This window comes from Setaria viridis, chromosome 1, assembly GCF_005286985.2.
Source record: "Setaria viridis chromosome 1, Setaria_viridis_v4.0, whole genome shotgun sequence".
NCBI lineage: Eukaryota > Viridiplantae > Streptophyta > Magnoliopsida > Poales > Poaceae > Setaria > Setaria viridis.
Genome location: NC_048263.2, coordinates 33,995,934 through 34,009,894, shown reverse-complemented (window position 1 = coordinate 34,009,894; position 13,961 = coordinate 33,995,934). Strand labels below are relative to the sequence as shown.

General features: G+C 48.3%; 3 protein-coding genes across 9 annotated transcripts; all 3 read left to right on the top strand.

Moving 5' to 3' along the window:
• Nucleotides 1-1,184: 1,184 nt before the first annotated feature.
• On the top strand, nucleotides 1,185-2,935 carry LOC117866316 (uncharacterized). Its single transcript, XM_034750508.2, has 2 exons — nucleotides 1,185-2,450; nucleotides 2,553-2,935. The coding sequence occupies exons 1-2, from the start codon at nucleotides 1,712-1,714 to the stop codon at nucleotides 2,654-2,656; spliced, it is 843 nt and encodes a 280-aa protein (XP_034606399.1). The 5' UTR covers nucleotides 1,185-1,711; the 3' UTR covers nucleotides 2,657-2,935.
• Nucleotides 2,936-4,575: 1,640 nt separating this feature from the next.
• Nucleotides 4,576-9,670, top strand: LOC117866937 (protein REVEILLE 6). 7 transcript variants are annotated; one of them, XR_004643058.2, is made up of 9 exons: nucleotides 4,576-4,940; nucleotides 6,248-6,305; nucleotides 6,637-6,760; nucleotides 6,895-7,017; nucleotides 7,095-7,217; nucleotides 7,598-7,707; nucleotides 8,070-8,156; nucleotides 8,820-8,908; nucleotides 8,982-9,670. XR_004643058.2 is itself a non-coding variant. In XM_034751257.2 (9 exons), exons 1-9 carry the CDS (start codon nucleotides 4,771-4,773, stop codon nucleotides 8,995-8,997), a joined length of 864 nt encoding a protein of 287 aa, XP_034607148.1. In that variant the 5' UTR covers nucleotides 4,578-4,770; the 3' UTR covers nucleotides 8,998-9,670. The 7 variants fall into 7 exon arrangements, 5 of the variants coding, with proteins under 5 accessions (XP_034607148.1, XP_034607134.1, XP_034607155.1 ...); XR_004643054.2 differs by having other exon boundaries at nucleotides 8,820-8,913; XM_034751257.2 differs by having other exon boundaries at nucleotides 4,578-4,940; nucleotides 7,104-7,217; nucleotides 8,070-8,129.
• A 2,136-nt stretch (nucleotides 9,671-11,806) lies between these two features.
• Nucleotides 11,807-13,726, top strand: LOC117866927 (2-C-methyl-D-erythritol 2,4-cyclodiphosphate synthase, chloroplastic). The gene is made up of 3 exons (XM_034751230.2): nucleotides 11,807-12,216; nucleotides 12,318-12,448; nucleotides 13,332-13,726. Exons 1-3 carry the CDS (start codon nucleotides 11,904-11,906, stop codon nucleotides 13,563-13,565), a joined length of 678 nt encoding a protein of 225 aa, XP_034607121.1. The 5' UTR covers nucleotides 11,807-11,903; the 3' UTR covers nucleotides 13,566-13,726.
• The last annotated feature ends 235 nt before the right edge of the window (nucleotides 13,727-13,961 follow it).

Here is a 13,961-nt window from a genome sequence, read left to right as displayed (position 1 = left end):
CTGAGCCCAGGAAGCCTGCTAACGATCGGCCTTGCAGCCGAGCGCATGCTAATAAATCTAAGGGCCGATCCTTGTTTGTGGGCCATCGACGGAAGGCACGGCCCACGTTAACGCGAGCGAGTTTATGAGGGGCCTTGTTGCTCTCAAAAAAAATGAGGGGCCTTGTAGCTGCTGAGGCCCATGTGTCCCTGCACATCCGGCTCGCGCACCAGTCCGGGCGGAAATCCTATCTTATCTTTCGAAAATATCCATCTTTCGAAAAGAATGTTTTGAGATGCGTGCAAACATTCACATCCGTTGGATTGTCACTATCCAAATCCTAGCCTTACTCCCTCCTCCCTCCCTGCTCCCCTCTCCTCTGCTTGCGCCACCACCCCCGCACCGCCGCAGCCAACCCGTGCGCCCCACCCGTGGCGCGCCACCTCCCCCGACCCACGTGCCTGCAGCCGGGCCGCAGCAGCCCCCGCGCGGGCTCACCAGCCATGCGGCTGCCGCCGCTGGCCGCCGGAGCTCGAGAACAAGGTGCGGCCGGCGGCGGAAAAAAAAGTCAAGAATTTTTTTTAAAATATTGGATCAATTTTTTTTGAAAAAATGTTAATACAACTTTTTTCTTAAAAATGTTGAATTCAACTTTTTTTTAAAGAAATGTTGACTCAACTTTTTCTGAATAAATGTTGGTTCAACTTTTTTGAATAAATGTTGGTTCAACTTTTTGAAAAAAAATGTTGGTCCAACTTCTTTTAAAAAATGTTAGACAACATTTTTTATCCAACATTTTCTCAGTTGGGCATCATCAAATGGGAGGGTTAGGAAAGAAGATGAGGAAGAAGAAGATAACATTAAGACGAGTCTTGGTGGGCTGAAAGTTTCGACTCCTATCTATCTTCCATATAATAGATAGCCCCCAGTCCGGCAGTCCGACGCTCCGTGTGGCACCGTGGTTGCACGTGTTGTGATCGACCGGAACTCTGGAACCCATTTTTCCCAGCGCAGGGGAAATTGGCAAGAGCGGCAACATCTCTAAATGTGTGTTCGGTAGAGCTCCATCTGATTTTCTCTGTGGGAGCTGATTCTCCGATAGAAATGATTCTGTAACTGAAAGTGATTCTCTTTGATTCTCTAGCATAAACTCGGGAATCACCTCACACAGAACCAGGAGTAACTACTTTTTCCAGCTTCCAACCTCTTAATTCATTTTAAAGAATCATTTCACAAAATTAGCACAAAATCGTAAAAAAGCTGTTTGGCGGAGTTCCTGGAATCAGCCGGCAGCCTCGCCAAACTCCATCGAACGGGAATATGGCGAGACGCGTGAAGCGACAGGGAGAAATTACAGGAGGGCCGCCTGCGGTTGCCGCGAATGGCTAGATTAGCTGTTAGCCGTAGCACACGTCTAACCAAATCGGAGAAAAGACGGACGCGCCCAACTTTTCTAAAGGGGAAGCGCTCTGCTTCCGAAGGGGACGGAGCTGCAGGCTTGACTGACCATAGAGCAGGTGCGTCCAACTTTTACCCAAGCCGATGCGCGATCGCCTTCGCCACCAAGTCTTCAGGATGCGAAAAAAACACGGGCCGCTCGATCGCTCGCGGCCACACGCGCACTGACGCAGCGACGCTTGCTTGATCAAGCTGCTCTTCAAAAGAAGCTGCTCACCGCTGCTGCAGCCTGCTGCTGCCAACCACCGTCGCTGTTTCCATTGCGGTCTCGCCAATGGCGTGCACGAAGCCCTCGGGCCTCCCCTCCCTGGTCCTCCTCTTCCTCGTCCTCGCGGTGGCCGCCGCAGGACCAGGAGTCGCATTGAAGCTGGAGCCAACCGGCACGATCGAGCACTTTCCACCTCTGCTCGACTGCGCCCCGACCACCGCGTCGCCCTCAAGGAACGACAGCGCGTTCCACGCCAACGTGCTGTCGCTCCTCGCCGCCCTCCCCTCCGCCGCCGCGGCCGCGCCCACGGGCTCCGCCTTCGCGCGGTCCGGCGCCGCCGGTCGCGACTGCGCCTTCGCGCGGGGCGCCTGCTTTGGCTTCGGCGCGCCGCGCGGCGGCTCCTTCCCCGGCGACTGCCGCTCGTGCCTGTCCGCCGCCGCCGAGGACGTCGCCAACGGGTGCGGCGCCAGCCGCCGCGCTGGCGCCTGGCGCACCGGCTGCTTCCTGTCGTACGCGGACACCAACCGGTCCACGGCCCGCGAGGACGCGTTCCGCGGCTGGTTCTACGAAGACAGCGACGACGGCGACGGCGACTCGCCGACCGTGGCGCTAGGGAGGCAGTGCACGGCCAACCGCACGGCGGCGGAGTGCGCCCGGTGCCTGAACGAGTCGGTGCAGGTGGTGCCGGCGCTGAAGGTGGGGAGGCAGCTCTCGATGGTCCACCGCGACGCGGTGGTGGTTGTCGGCTACGCCTGCTACCTGCGCGTCCCGTTGTTCCCTCCGACGCCGCTGTGGTTGCAATACCGTGAGCTGTCTCTCCCCCTCTTCCGGCCCCTTCGTCGTTATCATTGGAAAGAGAAATCAAGCGCACGACCAAGATCAATGATGGTGGTATCTGTCCTTGCAGTGTTCGGAATCGCCGGCATCATTGACGTCGTTGCGCTAGTGCTCGCTGAAGTATGCGGGGTGCTGTTCTGCATCAGGAAAGCCCGTGAGTTTAACCCGGCATGACTGCATGAGGAGGCGGGACGTGTTCATGCATCTATATATCCCTTAGCATAACGCAGTGCCTGATGCCCTGACTGTCAATCGTACGTTGTGTTTAGCTTTGGCCGCTTCATGCGAATCAATCAGGCTATCAGCAGAGGAGTTAATTGCAGTGCGGTTGATCCTGGATTCCTGGTAGTATGTCCTAGTGCAGGCAGGAATGTGGCCAGTGCCTGAACCTGGTCGGCTAGGGAAAACCCAAGTGCTGACAGCTCTATTTTTCAACATTCCTTTTTCGATGAACAGTTTGCTGGTTCGATTTGCCTCTGCTCGTGTTCATGTTCTTCAGCGAACGATGCTTTGCGTGCCCTGAAGTACTTTGTTCAGTCACGTCACATCCGGACAGGGCTGGCCCAACCAACGTTCGTTACACGCGCAAGCCATGGCTTCCTCTTGGCCCATAGCTCTGGCATGATAAGGCGACCGATTTGATGGGTTCTTATACTGGTTGGGCCGACTTCGGTCAGGCTTGAAGGAAGGAACTGCGCGGTCACGACGAACGGCCCACGAGGAATTGGCAACGAGGTTGGCCCTCCAGAGCGGGCAGCATCTGACGACTTCCGAGTTTTGGAGAGGATTCGACTGGCCTCGCGGCGTCAAACCCTCACACGATCCACGGGGTCGGCTCCGGCGACCGGCGCCAGCCGTCAGCCACGACGATGCTCCCGGTCGGTCATGAAGGCTAGAGGGCAGGCTTGTTGACATTTCACGAGAGCTGGTGCCGCCCATGAGCTCTGCTCGATTGCGGCATCATGCGACGGCCGTGGCGGGCCCTGGACCCTGGTCAGCCTGACTACGCCAAGAACTCGGCTCTCGCAGCTACAGTACAAAAACTAACCGATGAAAGTAGTAGTAGAAGGTATTCCAGAGACATCTCAGAACATGAAAGTACACAGAAAAGTTCCCTGGATTCCTTTAGGACTATACTACTCGATTTATATGATAAAAATGCGAGTGATGTTGTCATGGGAGACTCGTTCTTTGCATTGGTAAGTTTAAAGGTTGACAGTGATTGATGGGTTTTTATCATTATCGATCTGTGTCTACCTAATACAGGTACTAGTACTACTGTGTGCACTGAATGTTTTCTATCATCGATTGGATGTTGACAGTGATTTCTAAAAAAACGAAAACGATGACAGTGATTGTTGGTACGTGCTTGTTGCTTACTTACTGTACTAGCTAGGGGTAACAGCCGATTCAAATGCTTTTACACTCGTATGCTGCTCATCTTCGTGGACAAAAACGTTGCAGTACGTCTGTACCAATCGAAATTAATTGGCACACTGACAAGAGGAAGAGGACACTGCTTGCATGGGAAAACTACGACATGATACTTTACTTTTGGTGCCGGTTCTCCATATTAATGATCTGCGTGCGAATACTGAATATGCAAAACGATTTCAGCAAACGATTTTTCTTTTTATGAACTCTAGGAATCGATGCACCATGCTTAATTTTGCATGAATCACATACCTAATAGTATAAGCGTGCATGGCAAATGCAGAAATGCTATTAAGTATTTCTGATTCGTTATCAGACAAACAATAAGCCGGACAAGTCGTGATACGACAGAGTCAATTTCTGTCTTTGGTCCGGTATAAACGAGCTGCGGTTGTGAGCGCACAGCAGCCACACAAACCCTGCGTGCCTATAAACTATAGCTGGCGACCGGCAAGCGAGGCGAGGGCGCTGCTGAGCGCGACAGCGCGAGAGGGACGGCGGGCAAGTGGGCGGCAGTGGCAGCCGCCCCCGCAGCCACAAACGCTCGCCCTCGCCTCGCTCGCAGTCGCCGCGCACCACGCGAGAACGGGCAGCCAAGCGCTGGGACGAACGCGCGGCGCCACCACCCACATCATCACTGCCCCCAGACCCCAGTCCCCCACCCGCCCATCGCCACGCCCCCACGCCAACGCCACACCACGCGGACCGCAGCCGCGCGGCAGCTGCTCACAGCCAGGGGCGCAGCATAGCCGCGCGTAGGCCTCCACCTCCTCCTCCCCAGCGAGCGAGAGAGCACGACGCGACCGTCACCGCACGTTGAGATCCCCCGTAGGCTCCTGCTCTCCCCCCTTTCGATGGTCTCCGCCAGCACGCCGCCGCTGCCGCCGCCGACGCAGCCGCAGTCCGACGCGGCCGGGTCGGGGGAGGACGCCAGCAAGAAGGTGCGGAAGCCGTACACCATCACCAAGTCGCGGGAGAGCTGGACGGAGCAGGAGCACGACAAGTTCCTCGAGGCCCTGCAGCTGTAAGCACACCGTAACCCCTGGCTTGGTTTGTCTATTCGCCGCGGTTCGATTGATTTTGAAGCGCGCGACGTTGCTGTTCGCAAGTCTGAAGAAGCACCGGGCTTTGCAGTGTCTCTCTCTGTTTTTTTTTTGGCTAAAGATAAAGATTTGGATGTTTCCTGCCCTTATTTATGCGTTAGTTATGTCGTGGAGAATTTTAATGTTTGCGCATTTTTCTGATAAACTTGGTATGGAACAGAAGTACTAAATGTTTGATTACTTATTTGGGATTTTTCTTTCATTTTTGTAACTCAATTTCTTTATTTAGGATTTCAATCTAGAACTTTATTAGTAAAATATTTTCGGGTCCTTTCTTTAGGTGGAACATAGGGGAAAATGATGTATATTCAGCTATAGTGGTTCATAGCAGAACATGTAAATACAATTTTCAGATGTTGGAAATTGAAATGATGAAGGCACTTGTGCTCTTTACTCAACTGGTGACCTACCATTTGGCCTTTTTTTTTTAGTTTTTACATCTTCGTTTCTTTGTTTTCAGTTCAACCTACGACTTTACTGTCTGAAGAATTTTCAGTTTTTTTCATGTGAAACATAAGAAAATAAGATCTATTGAGCTACCGTGGTTCACAAGAATATGTAGTTCAAGTTGGAAGCATACAATTTGCAGATGTTGGGACTTACAACTGATGAAGCCTCTAGTGCTCCCTACTGGTGGTGTCATTTGGCTGGGTAGCAGGGTAGGGCGCACACACTAGATTCCTTAAGCCGGCGAAGCATGTGTTCTTGCAATTACCCTACCGACAGAAGTTAATCAGGATCCAAAAATCAAGCATCCCTTCCATCCAATTGAAAAGGCCTTATGCATCTTTATCAGCACATGCTTTGCAGATAGCTGTTCTGAAATGCACTCACACACATGGGTCATAAGCAATATTCCGACTGCTCTCGTTCTCTGCTTCATAGTATTTTGATTGCAATTATTAACCTGGACCTGATTGGAGACACCTGAATCTATGGACATATTTGAGCATCATAATTTGTAGTGCATGATGCCATTCTCTTGGTCCCCAACTCCCATAGCCTCTCGTGTTCACACTACCACTATTTCCGCATGATGTTCTTTTCAGTGCGTATGGCTGCAACCTTTTGCATATTATTTGTGGCAATATTGTGCCTTGTTGCCCCAAGAGCCCAACATTTATTGTGCTTGAATCCATATAACTGGCCCAAAGAATTGCCAGTGAATTATAAGACCACACTTTGCATGTAATATTCATGTATATACCTTGTTTCTTTTCTTTTTCAGCTTTGACCGTGACTGGAAGAAGATAGAGGCGTTTGTTGGCTCCAAGACTGTCATACAGGTATTTCGTTTGTAAATGGAACTAGAAGTTGCTTAGCTGTTTAAGAACCCTGGTAATCAAACTATTTAGCTTGTGCTGTTACCAAGTGAATTAATGCATTAAATTTTGATATTATTAATTTGGATGGATACTGATTAAAAAACGCTGAAGGTTCTGCCAAGATTCTGTTCTTTTTCTCAGTGTAACAACATCTAAAAAAATCCAATCGGTTTGGGTGTCCTCATTTCCTAATGCTCCTTTTCTCCATTGTTGCATAAGTTCCTATCTGTTCATTATCAATTGACTCTATCGTTGAACCATTTTCATATGGCACTTCATTTTGGTGTTGTAGATAAGGAGCCATGCACAGAAATACTTTTTGAAGGTTCAGAAAAATGGAACCAGCGAACATGTCCCACCTCCACGACCAAAGCGAAAAGCTGCTCATCCATATCCTCAGAAGGCCTCCAAGAATGGTGATACTTCGTATCCTCGGAAGGCTTTGAAAAACAAGCATATCTATCTCTCTCATGCGCTGTGGGGGCATCAAATTTACCAGCACCCCTTGTATATCAAATAGTTACTTTAGTGTCCTCTTGCTGACTTGCAGAACCAAACTATGGACTCAAGACAGATTCATCTTCCATCCATAGGAACTCTGGCATGAATGCAACTGTTTCTTCATGGGCCGTTAGTTCCATCCCACCAGCTGTTGCCTCATCGATGGTGAAAGGTTTGTATTCCAATGTCCTGCTTCTGTCAAAAGATTTTGTTGGAATATTCCTCAGCTGATTCTTATTTTTCACCCAGAAGATTTAGGACCTGGAACACTGGGTCCAAACAATTTTTGCTCGAGCAGTACCGAAGGCCCTCCAAGGACATGGCAACCTGGTGAAACAAATGATCAAATAAATCAAGTTCCGTCACTTCGCCGTCAGTACCTCATGATATTTCTGCTAATTATCTTACAATGCAAAATAATTAATTAGATTCTCTCCATCTCTACTATTTCTAGGACTTATGTTTTGATCATCCTACCTGTGCACCTTTTCTTGTGATTTGTAAGCTTCGATCTTGAAACAACTGGCCCCTTCTTTAGAATGAACTGAACCTCCAATAATCTGTTGATGATGCTTAACATACACAAATTTATATGGTATGACACGAAACGGTGCAATCCATTTCTTTGTTCAATTCTTTTCCAAAGTTTGATATTTCCAATATTGCAGTTTTGTCTTTAATATTTATCAGCTCATACTATTCATACTGGCATTATTGACAATTCAGTGCTGTCTTTCAAATATGTGATACAGTTATGCCGGATTTTGCGCAAGTGTACAGCTTCTTAGGTAGTGTTTTTGATCCAAGCACAAGTGGTCATCTGCAGAAACTTAAGGAGATGAATCCAATTGATGTTGAAACGGTATGTCAGTCATGGACATGCCTTATTTTCCTGTCTTTCTTTATAATCATGAACACGTCCTAAGGCCTAACTAGTCTGCAGTAGTATTGCACTATTTCTCCTTCAAAATAATGGCTTCTGTCAAATTCATAGTTACAACAGCAAAAGATAAACAATGTTCTGCTAGTCTTTATTATGTACTGTTTCCTGGCATTTAGTTAAGCTCTTCTCATTCAATTATTGGACAAACTTAGTAGTCATCATTTTTTTTTATCTCTGTTGAAAACATTATGTCGCATGTTGAAATTCGTTATTTCCTTAGCATTATGGTTTGGAATTCTCTACCTGTGTTCATTGATTGATATATGTCTATTTCCCATTAGGCATTATTGTTGATGAGGAATCTCTCCATCAATTTGACCAGTCCTGATTTTGAAGATCAAGTAAGTAGTTCAACAACATGTCTTTAGGTGATGCCTCTGCTAAATCGTTTGCCGCTAGTTGATGATTTTGTATTTCGACTTACTAGCAATTATTATGTTTTCTTTAATTGTCTGTTTCACGTTGCTGTGTTTGGTTGTTTTGCATCATTTCTCTATGATATTTGTGCTCAGAACTATCTCATCCATCATGTCATGCCTATTTTGCTGTGTGTATACAGTAGAGGTAGCCAATTTTACAGATCCCATTCAGTCAGCATGTAAAGAAACAACACATGATTTGTGTAGTATGCCTTCTTGAACTTTGATGTTCATGATCTTGATTGGTTTTTCTACCTGGGCTTGCCAGTTGTGATGCCAGTACTTAGTAGAGCAGATCTTAAGTTTGGACCACTATCTTATAGCTCAAACTTTTGATGCCCTGGCATCCACATTTCACAAGTGAGAAGACACAAGATTAATGCATGCTAAGCATACAAGGTTAGCACAGATTATCTTCAGAATGTTAGTCTTCAGTAAAGAACTATGTGCTAATTATATCAGGTTAGCTAAGCACCATAGCACTGGGAAACGATTTGCACTGCTATTAAACTATGACAAATAGTACAATTCCATCATTTAACCAGAATGCGATTTCTGTTGTTCTCAATTGGAAAAAAGGAACTGAGCTGTATCCTATGCATTTTGATGCAGAGGAAGCTGTTGTCCTCATATAGCACTTCTGGTGGACTTGAGCTAGGGAGTTCCAGGAGTTCAGCTCTAGCAACGAGTGCTCCTTTCATGTAAGGTGTGAATTTTTGTTGTTCCCCTCCTCTTTTCTACTACAATTTACTGACAATTTAGCAACTATTACAGGATCAAAGGCGAATAGTGAGACCAGGTCCTCGGCATATAATTTCAGTTCGAGAGACTCTCAGGATGGTGCTCTGCCATAGCACCGATGAGCAATGAAGGCGCTTGCACCTTTGTGCTTCCTGCGCTTCAAGCCTTCGGCTGAAGATTGTGTAAGGGTGCAGCTGTGACCCATGTACACTAGGCTTCCGAAAGGTGAGATTGGTCTGTGGCCGGATGTGTATATATAATTTTTGCCCTGAAGCGTGTACCCATCCTATCCTATTGGTACGGTGGTACCCCAAGCTCGGTCATATAGGTTCCTGAATGCTCCTTCAGTTAAAGAATGTCCCTGTCCTTAGTAATGGAAAGAGGAATGGAAAATTTGAGTAATGCCGGTTGCTCCCTTTTTCCTCCATTGAGTTATGTTACTGATATCAGTTTGGTTTTCTGGCTGCTATCTGGTATGGAGCTTCTGCCCCATGTGGCCATCTCTATCTAAGCAAGCAAGTCTGTAAGTTTCACATGAGGTGATCAAAATGTTGTTAAGCGGTTTACTTTCCCCATTCGAACGAATGTTTCTTGTTCCTATGTATTATTGTTCATTGTGCATTAGGTGTCACTCTTGTGTAAAAGAAAAAAGAATCACAATGTAAAGGAGACTTGTGCACTAGCACTATCATTTGAATTCTATACAGCGTAAAAGTAACTCAGCGACTTGTCCTTGCCACAAACAATTTTGGTCGTTGTATCAGCAGCATGGTTGCTTTGGCAATGAGTTGATTGCAAGGGTAAATTTGTTTATTTGAAGTGATGTTTTCAAATGCTTTGGTTTTACTTCCGTTTTTGCAATGCTACACATAAAGTTGTACAAAATTTTCCAAATTGGCAAACAATTGTAAAGAGTTAGAGTTAACAACTCTAGTGATATTGTTAACTAGGAATAGGAAGAATGGCGCGCTTCGCTGCACTCGTAGAGCATGTGACCCGGCGATATGGGTCGGTCCCGTGCGCCTCAGGTGGCGGCCTGATGCGCGCGGCCGTCCGCGGCGGCACTCTGGCGTGAGGACGCATGGGTGCCCACCGGAGACTGCGCGTGCGGCCGGAGAAGCCGGGGAGGCTTAGGCAGCGGCGGCACCGACGGGAGGTGGGGAGGCCCAGGTGGCGAGGGAGACCTGGGCGGCGGGGAAACGGCATGGCGGTGCTCGCGCCTGCATCGGCGGTAGCCTGGCAAAGTGGCCCAGGGCTGCGGTCCCTCCTAGTCGTCTTCCCTCTCTCTCTCTCACCGCCGGTGTCCTCGCACGCGCCGCCCTCACCCTCACGCCTCCCTGTCGCTGGCCATCCCCCTCCCCATGTACTCCCGAGGCCATGGTCGGCCTCGCACGCGCCCCCGCGCCCCCCCTGGGCCTCCCCGCCGCCAACCGTTCGCCCTCCTCCCTCCGCTCCCATGGCCGCCGTTGGCCTCGCGCGCCCTGGCCGCAACCGATCGTTCCCCTCCTCTGCTACCATGGCGGCCGCTGCCCTCATACGCGTCGTCCGCCGTCCCGAGGTACGGCGCACAGATCCGTGGGTGACGAGGTTGGGGCAGTGCGCTTCCGCCTCCGGGCATGGTGACGCAACCCTTCACCAGCGCCGCTGCATGGCTTTGGCTTGGCCCCATCGCACCTTAGATGCCGGCCCCGACGCGCGCTGGCGTCCGCGGCGGCACGCCGGCGCAAGGCCACCTGGGTGCCCACCGGAGGCCGCGTGTGCGGCCGGAGAAGTTTGGCGTCCGTTTTCCATGGAAAAAAACGAAAAAGGCCACGCTGATACCGAACCTCGGTCTTGGTTTTAAATAGTGGGCTATAGCCCCACGCTGTAGCATTCAGAAAGGGTCCGCGCTAAGCTATTGCTATTTGTGCCGCTATGGCAGCTATGACAGTTAAAAGGCACTTCAACCGCGCTAAACAGCTTAGTGCTAGCACTAAAGCTATTCCCATTTCTATACCGGCAGACAAAAATGTGAAGCCCAGCGACATCTATAGTCATTTCCCAACCATGCAATATAATGTCATCTCACCTTGACACCCACAACCCTTTTCCTGATCTATCTATACTTTGTGCTTCCTGATTTGATTTTGATGGATAGGTGCGACGTTATTAGCTCAAGTTCCGCCACAACAATGCAAATTGCTGGAGCTGATGCTAATTCAACGGGAGACCTTTCTTTGAAGACTTGTGTTCATCACTTTTCTTAATTACCATGTGTTTTGTGATCAATTATTTATATTTTCACGTTTTTCTATAAAACACTATTTGTTATAGCGCACTATAGCTTCGCTATAGCCTTTTAGCTGTTGGAAAAAGATGCCGCTATTTTCCATAGCCTGCTATTTAAAACTATGACCTCATGCGACAGCTAGCGGACCTCCATTCGTGAACAGTAGCAGGAGCTCTCCTAGCACAGCAATCCTTACAGCGCTATAGTTATAGTTATTGCTATAAAATCAACATTATTTTAAAACTACATTAATACGAATCTATCGGTTACACTAAAACATGTTTTATTTAACTAATTGTTGACCAACATTTTCAAACAATTCTTTTTTCTTTTTTCAAATAATTTTTTTTCTTAATGGACCATGGGGTACATTAAAATTTGAAAACCCTCAGCTACGTAAAACTATGCGCTACTCCTCCTCAAACGCAACCGGAAAAAATGCTAAAGGCGTCAAAACTTCAAATTTGCAGTCACTTTGACTGTAACGCTCGTGCTAATCCCGGTCAAAATGTAAAGCCTCCAAACGGTGCCGCCATCGAATCTCCAGCAGCCAGATGCTCCCCTTCGCCGAGCGCCCCCCCACACATCACACACACACACACACACACCTTAAAAAAAAAACTCGGCCATTGCGCTATCTCGCTCGCCCAGGCACCAGGCCACTGGCCACCGGTAGCAGCCGCGCCATGGCCCCCTCCCCCTCCCTCTTCCTGGGCTCGTTCCCCATCTCCACCGCGCCACGAACCCGCGCCGGCCCCGCCGCGCCCTGCCCTCACTCCGCCCGGCCGTCCCTGCGCCCCCGGCAGAGGCCGTCCCCGGCCGTCGCGGCCGCCGTCCAGGCCGAGCACCAGCCCGCGGTGGCCGCGGCGCCGAAGCCGCCCGCGCTCCCGTTCCGCGTCGGACACGGGTTCGACCTCCACCGCCTCGAGCCGGACCTCCCGCTCATCATCGGCGGCATCAACATCCCCCACGACCGTGGCTGCGAGGCCCACTCCGACGGTACTCTTGATATATCCGCTTGCTGTTCGTGATTGGTATCCGTTTCGTGCCCCAGTTCTCGTGACCGCGCGTGTTGTTGGGGAATTTGGCCTCGTACGCAGGGGACGTGCTGCTGCACTGCGTGGTGGACGCAATTCTCGGCGCGCTGGGGCTGCCAGACATCGGGCAGATCTTCCCAGACTCCGACCCGCGGTGGAAGGGTGCCGATTCTTCGGTTTTCATGAGGGAAGCTGTGAGTATCTCTTCTTTCTAGCGCCGAGTGCTAGTTGAATGCTTCATCGTAACAAAATGCAGAGTTTCTGTAAGCATGGTAGGATCTAGAGAAAACAGTTGGATAGTTCATACCGATTGATATGAAAGCGTGTCAGGATTTATGATGCCATATGCAAAAGGGCTGGCGGTTTGTGTGTGCTTGCAGTGCTTTATTAATCATCAGAACATACTGTATGTTGATTACAAGAAATCTGTTGAATAATTCGTAATTTCATATCGTATAGCATATTGTGTTGCTTAACTAGTTTTTCTACCCGTATTTGTTATAGACTTACAGTAGTTTTTTTGTGAACAAATGTAACAGTCCCTACGTGTCTTGCCGTATTTTGAACACCCGAAGTCCCCAGCCATTAGATGGGCAGTCCTAATTATGTCCACATGTTGTACAAGATGTCCTGGCAGTTCTTGCACGGGTTGCTGACTGAGAAATGTGGTCTTTGACCTTTGGACACTTCAAAGGCAGAAAGTATTCCACGTTTTAGATTTTGAGCAAGGCATGCGCCATGTGCATAGAACGCTGACTCCACGTTTACTTTGGGCACGGACTCGCTGGACAGAAATTTCACACGCCTTAGAATTTGGGATCATCATCTGATCTTTTTCCACATTGGCCCACTTGACCATTGAAATTTAGCTTAGCTCCAATTATTTAGCATTACTTTGTTCCAAAAAACATCAATTATCCTTTTAGTAAATTCAAGCAATCTGAGCATATAATTGTTTCCTCTTCTCATACTAGAACTTTTCTATATTTTATACACTGAAGCTTCATAGTATGTAATACAGAAGCTGATGGAACTGATGCCACTAGTTAACATATTTGGATTCTCATGCAATTTCAGGTGAAATTGATGCATGAGGCAGGCTATGAGCTGGGCAACCTTGATGCTACACTGATCTTGCAAAAACCAAAAATCAGTCCATTCAAGGAGACCATCCGATCTAACTTGTGTGACCTACTTGGGGCAGACCCATCTGTCGTCAATCTCAAGGCCAAGACGCACGAGAAAGTTGACAGTCTAGGAGAAAACCGGAGCATAGCTGCCCATACTGTAGTTCTCCTGATGCGGAAATAGAAAAGTGGAAGTAGTGAATTGTATCGTACTACAGGGATTGAATTGTAGTGAACAAAAGGCTGTTATGTTATACCAGTACTTAAGTGATCTAGTCACTATGGGAATCTTCATGTTGGAGAAACAATAAAGCTGAATGCAATGAGAGAAGTTTTCTGTATTTATATTATGTTTCGTTTATTTGCTCCATGGATTGTTTTCCACCTGCTCCAACAAAGTATAATTGCTGAGCTTTCTTGCGATCGAGGTTCATATTGGTAAACGGACATCTGAGTGAACATCCATTAAAGTCCATATACATCAATATATTCATTTAACCTTGCTTACCAGAATTGTCAACGTTCACAAGATACACGTAAAATTACTGGTGAAATCCATATAGATTTTTAAATGAACTCA

What these genes read in the sequence shown, in the direction of transcription:
- LOC117866316 (XM_034750508.2), top strand. Translation starts at nt 1,712, where the DNA reads ATGGCGTGCACGAAGCCCTCGGGCCTCCCCTCCCTGGTCCTCCTCTTC. An exon ending in GCCGCTGTGGTTGCAATACC is followed by an intron (nt 2,451 to 2,552) that starts GTGAGCTGTCTC and finishes CTGTCCTTGCAG; the next exon opens with TGTTCGGAATCGCCGGCATC.
- LOC117866937 (XM_034751243.2), top strand. Translation starts at nt 4,771, where the DNA reads ATGGTCTCCGCCAGCACGCCGCCGCTGCCGCCGCCGACGCAGCCGCAG. An exon ending in TCAAGTTCCGTCACTTCGCC is followed by an intron (nt 7,218 to 7,597) that starts GTCAGTACCTCA and finishes TATGTGATACAG; the next exon opens with TTATGCCGGATTTTGCGCAA. An exon ending in ATCCAATTGATGTTGAAACG is followed by an intron (nt 7,708 to 8,069) that starts GTATGTCAGTCA and finishes ATTTCCCATTAG; the next exon opens with GCATTATTGTTGATGAGGAA.
- LOC117866927 (XM_034751230.2), top strand. Translation starts at nt 11,904, where the DNA reads ATGGCCCCCTCCCCCTCCCTCTTCCTGGGCTCGTTCCCCATCTCCACC. An exon ending in CTGCGAGGCCCACTCCGACG is followed by an intron (nt 12,217 to 12,317) that starts GTACTCTTGATA and finishes CCTCGTACGCAG; the next exon opens with GGGACGTGCTGCTGCACTGC. An exon ending in CGGTTTTCATGAGGGAAGCT is followed by an intron (nt 12,449 to 13,331) that starts GTGAGTATCTCT and finishes ATGCAATTTCAG; the next exon opens with GTGAAATTGATGCATGAGGC.